Source organism: Vanessa atalanta, chromosome 8, assembly GCF_905147765.1.
Source record: "Vanessa atalanta chromosome 8, ilVanAtal1.2, whole genome shotgun sequence".
NCBI classification, from domain to species: Eukaryota; Metazoa; Arthropoda; class Insecta; order Lepidoptera; family Nymphalidae; genus Vanessa; species Vanessa atalanta.
The window spans coordinates 10,729,961-10,742,393 of NC_061878.1; the positions used below are offsets into that span (position 1 = coordinate 10,729,961).

General features: G+C 31.2%; 1 protein-coding gene across 1 annotated transcript; it reads right to left on the reverse strand.

Moving 5' to 3' along the window:
- Positions 1–321: 321 nt before the first annotated feature.
- Positions 322–2,371, reverse strand: LOC125065663 (actin, cytoplasmic A3a). Its single transcript, XM_047673420.1, has 3 exons — positions 2,230–2,371; positions 1,433–1,793; positions 322–1,315 (listed from the first exon to the last, which is right to left on the reverse strand). Exons 2-3 carry the CDS (start codon positions 1,780–1,782, stop codon positions 535–537), a joined length of 1,131 nt encoding a protein of 376 aa, XP_047529376.1. The 5' UTR covers positions 1,783–1,793; positions 2,230–2,371; the 3' UTR covers positions 322–534.
- Positions 2,372–12,433: the final 10,062 nt, after the last annotated feature.

Sequence of the window (12,433 nt, forward strand, 5' to 3'; positions counted from 1 at the left end):
TTATGAATTACTAATTTAGTTTTACAGTTCTATATTGTTGAGATAAGCTAAATAAAATTCAGACCGTTATATTATAAGGTTATTGACACAGCTAAATGGGTTCTTTAGCATTTTGAAATTATTCAATTTTATTTTAATATATATTTCTCATTAATTCAGTTAAGCAATTTTATGTTAGGGATGGGTTTCATACTAATGTTAAAACAATTGATAGCCTGACCAGACTAAAACACCGTTTTGAATATCTATGTCAAATCATCATTTTCAACGGTTTCTCGTTTGGTATAGATAATATTAGAAAGAAAACTGCACTTTTATACCGGTATAAATTATTATTTTTTTAAAAATGTTAGTGACTTTTAATAAATAAATTAAAAATCTTTGTCAAAAAATTACGTAATATGCATATTACGACACCTTACAACCTATTTAAATACTGCACTTAAAACATACATCACAAGCGTAATTTGAGCCGTCCGTTCGGGGTCTCGGTGTAGGGCATCATATTGTATTAGCAATAGTCTTAATTGGCGCTTAGAAGCACTTCCTGTGCACAATTGAGGGGCCGGATTCGTCGTACTCCTGTTTGGAGATCCACATCTGTTGGAAGGTCGACAGAGACGCGAGGATGGAACCACCGATCCATACGGAGTATTTCCTTTCTGGGGGAGCGATGATTTTAATCTTCATCGTGGATGGGGCAAGAGCGGTGATTTCCTTCTGCATACGGTCGGCGATACCAGGGTACATTGTGGTACCTCCGGACAATACTGTGTTGGCGTACAAGTCCTTACGAATGTCAACATCGCACTTCATGATCGAGTTGTATGTAGTTTCATGAATGCCATTAGCTTCCATACCCAAGAATGAGGGTTGGAAGAGAGCCTCTGGGCAACGGAATCTTTCGTTACCGATGGTGATGACTTGACCGTCGGGAAGTTCGTAAGACTTCTCAAGCGAGCTGCTGGAGGCAGCGGTGGCCATCTCCTGCTCGAAGTCGAGCGCGACGTAGCAGAGCTTCTCCTTGATGTCACGCACGATTTCACGTTCAGCGGTGGTGGTGAAAGAGTAACCACGCTCGGTGAGGATCTTCATGAGGTAGTCAGTGAGATCCCTACCGGCCAAGTCCAGACGCAGGATGGCGTGCGGCAGCGCGTATCCTTCGTAGATGGGAACCGTGTGCGAGACACCGTCACCAGAATCAAGCACGATACCGGTGGTACGACCGGACGCGTACAGAGATAGCACGGCCTGGATGGCGACGTACATGGCGGGCGTGTTGAAGGTCTCGAACATGATCTGTGTCATCTTTTCTCTGTAACAAAAGAGGAGCGAGCATTAGCATGGCGTCGATGGCGACCGGCGACGTGACGTGACAAGACTGTGATTTCGAAAAAAAATAACACATGATTTCGACGACGATGAAACACACCTGTTAGCCTTAGGGTTGAGGGGTGCTTCGGTGAGCAGCACTGGGTGCTCCTCGGGCGCCACACGCAGTTCATTGTAGAAGGTGTGGTGCCAGATCTTCTCCATATCGTCCCAGTTGGTGACGATACCGTGCTCGATGGGGTACTTGAGTGTGAGGATACCTCTCTTGCTCTGGGCCTCGTCACCCACGTACGAGTCCTTCTGACCCATACCGACCATCACGCCTTGATGACGTGGGCGGCCCACGATTGAGGGAAAGACGGCACGGGGTGCATCGTCTCCCGCGAAACCGGCCTTGCACATACCGGAGCCATTGTCCACTACCAGCGCGGCAACTTCCTCGTCGCACATTGTGAATTAGTCTGGAAAACAAAAATAAAACTTTTTTAATTTGTCAACGAATTATTTAAAAAAAAAAATTTAAGTTTCACTATTTAGTTCTACATTCAATGTGTAATACTTTCATTGTTATTTTGACAATTGTTGTACCTACGTACATTTTGTACATATATTAAATTTAGAATTTAATAATTATTATACTAAATTAAATACTTCAATTAAGTGTCCAAAGCAAATATATCAAAAATATTCACAGCGGTTCACAGTTTATTAACTTTTCCAATTATTAAGATTTATCACTTCACTTGTTGATTACGTAATTATGCAATAGAATTATGTAAGTAATAACGACACTTCACGTCATATTTTTTTCTTACTAAAAACACACCTTAAATAACAAAACACTCGAGATTCGAGATTTAAATAATATTAATTTAAGAAAATTATAATAAAACTTACTTTTAAATTAAGTACAGAGGATAAGTAAATGCGACAGCCGCTACGTCCAGCTTGCTTCACAAAAATGAAGCCAGTTGCTGAGAGCATTAACTATATAAAACCGTCTTATCAGAGTTCATACGCTATCGGTAGCATAATAACCCACCAATCACAATTTTTGTTACCTTATATGGTAACGTGAATCCACATGTGATAAAGTGCGATAAGTGATGGTAATAACACTATCACTGATAAGCTGATAATATTTGCAACTCGCAAGAGCCACTCCACGTACAATATGTCCGCACTACAATCGTTCAAGCGGCAAAATGATGTAGTTTTCAAGAACATAACATTACACAAGTTAGCAAATGACAGTTTTAAGAAAATAAATGCTCTAAAATATTTGTTATATAAACTTATTTCTCATAACAATAGAAGTGAATGACCTTAGGTTACGTTCAACTCTTTTTTTGTAATTTGGAAGCAAAATTTTTGAACGTTTACATGAATTAAGAATTAAACAAATTTGCCGTTATATCTTTGGCTGTATATACTTTTAAGTCTTTAGTCAAAATTATTATTATAAATTATTTTTAAGATTCTACTATATATATAATATATTCTAGGTACTTATATAAATATATATATATTTAATAAAGCTATATTAAAAAATATTAGACCAAACATTCGTATAAATATTCTTAATAATCTCGTTATTTCAAAATCCTTATTGAAATCTATTTACAAATTTAACACCTATAAAATATTATTATAAGTATAATGTTTACGACGGTCATATTTATGATTAATATTGATAGTAGAATTACTATCTGATAAAGTTAGAATGAAATTGTTAAGTAAATTTTAAGATAATAACTCGTCGAAAGGTATTATTTGAGTAATTTTTTACTTGGTATTTTTGTACCATATGATGATGCTACCTACTATGGGCGTAATTAGGTATAGAAAAAATAGGGCGCAACCCTAAGAGGAGGAAATAGGAATGCCAGTGCCCTATCCAAATAAAACAATCGTTATTATTAAATACCATTTTTATCGATTTACTTTATTTTGGTAACATAAGATTTTTTTACATTAAGTATATACAAATAAAAAATATAACCTAGTTACAGATAAAATCATAATCGAATCGTAAAACACTGGCAGCAGTTCCCTTTCGAATAGCAATTTTAGTTCGGAGCGTCAAATTTACCAGCCCTCCTGTCACCATTATAGGCAATGAGACGAGGTGCTATACTTTTAATAATACGTTTTTGCACTTAATATTTTTTTATTAAAAAACGAAAACAGAATAAATATTGCAATGAATTCTTGGAATATTTCATTTTTAAGGCAACTTCGTTTAAGGTATGCATTTTATAAAGTATTTGGCCAAGTCGCATCGTGTATTTATTGTTATGTATATATTCAATATCTGTATAATTTTACAAAAGTATTTCTTGTCTACAACACGACAATATTTATATTTATTATATTATTATAATAATAATGTAAAAGGTCATATACCATATACCATTAGTCATAATGCAGTTAATATATAAAAATATATAGTATATAGTAGGATAATATTTCCTGCCAATATAAAAGGATTTCCCAGCCAATACCGGCCAGACTGGTATATGACACAAAATCTTTTTTTCGTTTTAGATACTCGTGCATGTTTAGACATGTGCTCGTAATATTCATTCACAATGTGTTTAATTTTTGTAAGCATGCATTCTAGTGTATTTCCATATGTTTATCCATGTATTCCATTTTTTTTAGTAACACATACAGTGTCATACATCTCTGTTCACGGTGGTCGCTATTGGAGTACATTGATAAAAGTATCTTATCTAGTAACTTTGAATAGACTATCTAACTTTTTTTACATCGTCACCTCTATTTAGTAAAGACTAAATAGAGGTGACGATGTAAAAAAAGTTAGATAGTCTATTCAAAGTATTTAAAAATAATGCAAGTCGACGTCCAAGACCCGCAAAGGTGATGTATGACCGTGTTCTTTAGACTAATTGGTGTTTCAAGCATTTCACCGTGATCTCGGAAACTCTGCACTTTCTCTATGAGTCGGCGTTTTTATATAATTACAGACAACGCATATTAACCTATATTTTATTGTAGATTTGTATTAGTCACTTGTTATTCATTTTAGTCTCACAGTTTTTGAAATATTTTCATATTTATTTATTTAATTTTCGAAAGTTTCATCTGTTCGTTAACTTAAAACGCAGTATTTACATAAAAAAAGTTGATCAGCGGGTTTGAGGCTGATAAATTACATTATAATTGAATGCGCGCTTTCTTCTGGTATACTTAAATTACGTGAAATTTCGTATCAAGATTATTCCGAGGATAGCAATCGTGATAATGATCCCATTCAATATTATATTTTAACAGTTAAAAATTTATTAACTCAAAATATCGTTTGCTGGAATATGTCTTGAAGTTTTCTTTGTCCAATTTTTATCAACAGAATGAATTGAAGGAGTTCAAATTTGATTTATGAATTGACATTATTATCTATTACCTGTCTTAGGTACGGGTGTTCTTAGAATTTATACTCATCTTATTACATGTAATGACCTCACCAGCGCAGTCTGTATATTTTTATTTTTATATACAGAAAATGCTTAATTTTATTCTGGATTTTATTTTGGTTACACTTTTTTTGTAATAAATATTACTACAAGAAAATATAAATAATATTGTAATATTGTACTGAGATACAAGTATTATAATATTAAAATTTCTTAGAGAAATCATCGAGGGAACTTCTAGCTCTAAGTTAAAAGTAATTAATATTAATCCTACTATGAAGATTTCCTTCAACAACTGGATCAACGAAGTTACTTAGATTAGAGATACGTACATTACATATAGGTACTTCATTATTATTTACTTGCTTGTTATTTAAAACTTATTATTATTCGTGAAAAATAAACGAACAATTTGACATGTTTATAATATCAATATGACAAATATTTGTTCGACGAATTTTATTTTCCCCTTCCCAAGGCGGAATAAACGATGAGTCATGAAACTAACAGCTGATACAAGCCCAGTGTTATTTGTTTTGTTAACGACATTAACAATAGGATAATAGTTAAAGTATTACTCATGCTTAAAGTAGTTTCGTCCAAATAATTACCAAATTCATAATAAGCATAATTCTTCTGTGATCGAATTGGATATTTAATGCATACACTGATCGAGTAATCTTTATATCCACGAACTAACACCTACTAAAAAAATAATTCATTTGTTGTTATGAATAAAAAACACAGCTTACATCAGTTTATTTAATTTTCAATACTAAATAAACTTTACGTGGACTTCAGTTTTCAATCTTCAAACTTGATTGAGTTAACCCGAAATATCTTTGTGATTAAAAGTGAAAGTGTATATAATTACTCATCGAATCAAATTAATTGAAACTCTAAATTAAAATTTTAGTTTGTGGTATTTTTATTGAAAGAATATTAATATCGAATTTGTTAGAATGTGTTCGAATGAGCGAGACTACTGCATGGGCGTAGCTAGCAGGGAAAGGGGTGAGCCCAGCCCCATGAGACTTTACCTAAGTAAATACGATCTAAAGTTACTGAACCTAATTAATTGATCAATTAAATAAAATTATTAGCTAAGTACTTAAAACTTTCAATCAATATTCTTCACATGTTTTCTCTGCTCTGAACTGTAGTTTATTTCTTAAACATGATTGGGTTTTTATAAATACAAGACAATAATGTATACTAATAATTTTTTTTACGTATGCTTTACGCATCATTAAAATTCTTCAATACTATTTAAATACTTTAAGCGCATCGTCGCGAGTTAGTCCAGGAAAAATAATGAAGTACGCTTATAATAATGTCCTCCTGTTTTTGAACCTTAAACAGAGTCTATTATAATTATGACTTACTGATAGCCATTTATCTATTATTATTATTTTATTTGTAACTTGACGACTATATAGATACTAAATTAAAGTCGATTATCATGAAGCCATAAAAGCGAATTCGCATAGATAGATAATAGAAATGAACGGCTAAACTTATAATACTAACAGTCTTTATATAAGTTTTATTTCTCTTTATATAAGTTAAATATAGGATACCATACTAGTAGTTTATTAAGTCTAGAATGCAGTGTTTGACTCCTATACTAATAAAATACCTTATGTCTGACTGCAAAAAAATAATAATTTTATTTATAAACTTAATGATTTGGTACTTGTAGGTAAGAAGGAGGTATAAAAACAAGCGCGTATATTGAATACGAGCTGGAATACCGAACAACGTACCTAATGTTTAATACCAAGTGAGAGACTGCAATCAAAATCAATACAACCACCCCACGATTGCTATATAACGTTATAGTTTAGGTATGTTATATTAAAGTATACATATAGTTAACACTCGTCTGCGACTATCGATCCCATGCACCCCTGTGCAAGCGTGCAGTCGAGCGGTGCGTCACGCGTTCAGCTGACTCATCCCAGTCCCTAACTTAATACAGATAATACATGTAATATTTTATTAATAATAAAAAACTAGGTTTTTAAATACTGACACGACCTATATTAAAAACTAAAGAAGAGACATGAGAAATTATTAGATTTGAAAAAAATATGTAAATTTTAATTAAATAAAGAGACTATTGATTTTGATTATAGCTAAATAACTAATAAATGATTAAAAATATAAATTTAATGGAAATTATCAGACTTATTCATCAAATAGTCTATAAATGTGGACGTCGCATTTATGTATAATCCCTTTACCTCCGGAAATTCATAGAAACGATAAGTATGAAACATAATATGCATATAACATTATTTATAGCTTAGTTCTGATATATTTAAAGAATAACTTCGTTTTATTTTCCTCGTTGAATATGTACGAGTAATTTATTTGTATAAGATTATTGTTAACACTGTGGTTTTAGGATAGAAAATATTTGTTGTTTGGAGCAATTAATTGTTTATAAATTTTATATGCAATGATAAATTATTATTAAAATGTCTTAATGTGCACATGTTATGTTAGTACGGTAAGTGATTGGTTCTTTATAATATGTTTGTACCTTTATTTGCTAGTACCAGCATAGGTAAGTATACGATTTAATTTTACAGGTACAAAATTAATACATATTAAAGTAAGAACTTAATGTTATAAACCTGCTTAAATAGACAAAAAGTACATAGTTATTCTACACAAATGAATATTTGTAGGGGGCGTAGGATTACGCCCCGGCAGGAGAGACCAGACGGCTGGGGGTCAGGGCGACATGTTGAGAAATCGGCACGGCGGACTATTCTAGTTGAATCTAGCAGCACCGCTTCATGTATATTGGCTGCCAGCGAACGCCTACGGAATCCCAGCCATCTCAAATAGTGAGGCTGAAATCTGAACCATTTACAGACATAATGAAAGGCTTTATTGTTCTATATTAATAGTGTTATACTAGCAGATTATACAATAACTATATAAATAATTATAAATAAATTAAAAATTTAAGTACATTTTTCTGGATATAAAAATATATTTAAAAATTGCCCAAATATTGCTAAAAATAAATTAGTTAAATTTCAACTATAACGAAGCTACTTCGTAAATTGTCAGATAGTCTGCTGCAGATATTATAATTATTGATATTTACCATGTACATAATAAACCGAAAAGCATGTTTAATTTGGATCAAATTGTTAATTGATTTATATGTATATACAGTAAGATTTGAACATTTAAGTTACCTTTAAATAAAAGTTATCAGACTATAAATTAATTAATTAATCCTTTATTTATTAATTATATTTCCCGAAACAGATCGCAAAATTAGGTTCCATTACATTATGAAATTAATGTATACTTTTTTTATAATATTAAGTCGTGGAACATAAGGTAAACTTATTTAAAAAACATTTTTTTTTGTTTCCAGAGGTTGAGTCACTTGTGTTCTGACAAGCGTGAATCACTACTCGGTCTTGTGGCGAAAATCAATTGATTGAATTTGATTCGAGTTGTACCAATCACGTCACTGATATCTGTGTTAACATTAAAATAAAGAGAATTCATAAAGCTGTATTTCCTTGAATAACATTTTTAAAGATATACCTTCCTGCCTTATAATGTTGGTAAACGTTTCCAGAAAGTTTAAAGTATTTAAGTTAAATAATAATGGTATATGTACGATGTAGGTCAGTCTAAGCAAAAATCTAAGCAACATTAAAAAGAAAAATGTAACTTTAAATGACAACAGGAAGAAAAACACTTTACTAAGTGCAACCACTCAGTCTATATGCCTAAAGACAATGTATGCCAGCGTGCCAGGGGCATTTGCCAAGACTATGACATGACATTGTTAAGTGTTGTCAACCTTGAAACCAAGATGTTATGCCCATAATGATATAAAACTTAACATTGAAATAAACAGACGAAACATTTCTTACTGTATAATATCAGAACATCTAGCAATCATTATAACTCGGTAAAATAAAAAGTCGGATGGTCTCGACTATGGTGACCTAGTTTTGACAAGAATATTTAGGAGAAATAGTATTTTGCAGTATACTAGCGACCCGCCCCGGCTTCGCACAGGTGCAATGGTAAAACTAAATAATTATGCTAAAGAATGTCTTACGTTCACAGTTTTTCAGTCATTAGAAAATACAAACCGCTATGTCTCGGCGTTTTAAATCTGTAATATCTTCGAAAATATTCATTTAAATCACATGCTGTATGTATGTAATACAAAGGGCCATATTGATCTATATTCAATTCACAGTGTATTTATGATACTTAATTGGATAAGGATAAATGCTGTATTGCTTAAAATCGCATCGAAAATAAGCCATTATTTCTCGTAAAAGTAAAGGATAAAAAATGGTTATTGTGGGCTATCCCTAAAAGATAGACATATATCATCGCGGACTTTTTTGAAGACCTTTTAAAGATGTACAATACTGTAATACATTATTTTGATCTTTCGTAGTGTTCAGTCAGCGTTTGCGCAAGCGTAAGCGCAAATAATGTGTGTAAACTTTTAAAATGATCAGTGTTTCTCTATTATAATATGCATGTATTAAGTATTATACATATAAACCTTCCTCTTGAATCAATCTATCTATTAAAAAAAAAAACGCATCAAAATCCTGTTCTGAAATTTTAAAGATCTAAGCATACAAAGGGATAGACAGTGGTAAGCGACTTTGTTTTATACTGTGTACTGATGATAATACAGCATCTCGTCACCACCGTAGCAAATTAAATAAATAAAAAAAAGTAAGGAAAATGCAACTAGATTTTATAATGTAATTTTAGAATCTTTTTTTGGTCTGATGACATTTCAAAATAGATTAGAAAGAGAAAATCATTTATAAAATGAAATTCAAAACAACATGTTGTATAGTGTTTAAATTTTTTTTTATTCTTTGTTGGCTCTATACTTTAGGTAGGTATCTAAATTGTTATTAAAATTAGCTTCTATATTAATCAGTGAATTATGTTGAATAATGATGATTGTATTATTTAAAGAAAGCTAATCGATGAATAAACAGTTCGTTTTCCAATTGCTACGCTAATATAGTACCTATGTACTCTCCATTGATTGGCTTTTCTATTATAATTAAATATATATATTTTTTTTAAATATTAAACGATTTAAATGTATAAGATAAGAATCGTGTTTTATAATAATCACCAACCTCTTTAGAATGTAATTACTTATTGACCAATAAAATTGGTTTAATTCACTGGCTAATTAAATAAAACAATACTAATTATGGAATATGTTGTGTTGTTTTCGTGCCATTGATATATGATATATAATAAATAAATTATTAGTTGGAATTCTATGATTTAAAAAATTGCATCCATTTTTGAGTGTTTTTAGCATACTACACAATTAGGTAATGAGACGATATCAATTATAATTTACTAATTATACGCAATTACCTGTTACTGGTGATTTAGTACATAGATGTCATCGATAATTCTGGAATGTTATCACAACTGAGCCAATACATTTTATCAAGGCGTGGCAATTGAGATATCTGTATATTACTTATTCAGACGTTAGAAGTTTTTACATTCTTACACGAATTGATCGATTCCATTCATATGAGAAATATGGTGGTAAGATTTAATTTTCAGTTTTGTTGATTGGTTGATTTAATGAAGGAATTTGGTTATTCCGTCGTTTTGTACATTCGAGATTTTATAAAATATATTTAATAAGTAGGTACATTGTTATTCTATCCGCATTCAAAATAACACAACACACTAAAACTATGTTTTAAACAGGAAAAGTAAAGGCTAAAGTCAACACAAAATGACCTCATGGACTCGAAACTTTTTGATAAACGTATTTAATTGTTTATTTAACATGTTATATAATAAATATTAAGGTTTAATGACGTAGCATATCTAATCAAAAACAAAATATGTACTTATACTATAGAGTCGATTAATCTTACTTCAAACAACGAAGTGAAGGGTGCATTTTTTTAAAAACTACACTGACGATTTTTATGATTTTTCACTGTAATAAGAATAACGATAAGTATAATCTTAAATTTATTCAATTTCTAAAAATCTTCGCTACAGGTAAATATTCTCTCTGTTAGCGATTTACCATCCTTCGGGTGCAGCCTCGCGTCGTTGCTGACATTGATTTCTGTCCACGCCTCAACGGGCCTTGCTCACGATTTTGTAAAAAATATTTGAACCTATTCAACCATTTGTCTCATGATCTCGGTCTTGTGGCATCTGTGTTGCCCGTTACAAAGACAGTTAAAAAAGTTAGTTAATTTTGGGAAAACAAACGAACATAACTTTTATCTTCATATTACATATATGTTATTAGAATTATATCGTTACGTCAGTCTTTAAATATTTATTGATTAAAGATAAGATTCTCAGGAATGTATGAGTTGCTAAAAATAATGTTCAGGATTTTATTTGATATATGTACTTAATTCTAAGTAATTCTCCAAAGTATAATAATGATCAATGTTGGTGTGGTGTGCGCTTACGGATTGCTTAATACCGAGATATATTTAATGTAAATTATCGTTTTCCTATCGGAATTTAAATAGTGCGAGTTATATATTACATTTTTAATAAATAATAAAATGTGCTTTTCAAATATTTGAGGGAAATTAAAAAAAAAACATCTAATTTATCGGGACAAACGCGTAATTTTGAAGAACTGAATTTCATGTAATTATTATCATGACCACTAATAATTATGATACAATTATTAATAATTTATATTAATTTCCCTAAATAAATGTTTCGACTTCGAAATATAAATGTCGACTTTATTATGACTTTACTTTATAATGTCGTATTTATTAATCATATTAATGCACCATAAACATTGTTTAATATAATAAATACATTATAGACATCTGCTTACTACTTCATTAAAAGGGAGTTATTGCTTTCTTGTCAGGTATTCTTTATTCTTATCTAGTAAAAGATACTTTCGTTTATGGTTATTTGCGTTTGATTTCTAGTCTAGACTACTACTATTGCCAGAACTATTGAATGAAGGAGATGATTAAGCGTATCACCTAAGTTCAATAAACTCGGGCAGATTCCAGAATGTATTACGACAGTCGATACCCAGCTCATGTAAAAGGCCAGCGACCCCCCAGGGTTCTGAAATGTGTAACTTAAATTAACATGTGTCGAAATTTAACGGTTAACAAATATTTCTTTGGAATTGCAAGATCGCGCAAATGCTTTTGTATTTGAGTAATATTTTGTGTAATCCGTAAAGTTTAGTATTCACAAAATCGCTGAAATTAAAGCTTAAATTAAAGATGATATCTATCGTACCTATCTAGTTAGTTTGTTTGAATTAATCGTGGGGCTGCCAAATAATTTGATGAAAAATTTAGTCATTTTTCGCTCTAATTTTTTGGAAGTACCTATTATACAGTAGAATCCGTTTATTATGACTCCGCCTATATTGACCAACCATTTATAATGACGTAATTACCCGATGAAGTTTGGGTCTCATATAAAATTCTTTGTAAAAAAGTCGGATATAATGACTTTCCTTATAGTGACAGTTCGCTTATGACACATTTTTAGTAAATTGTATCCGGTTATAGTGACCTACATGATTCTTTACACCTTCGGTAATTTTCCCGTTGACGTTCGGCACTTGGCTCATTGTTTTTAATCTGAGT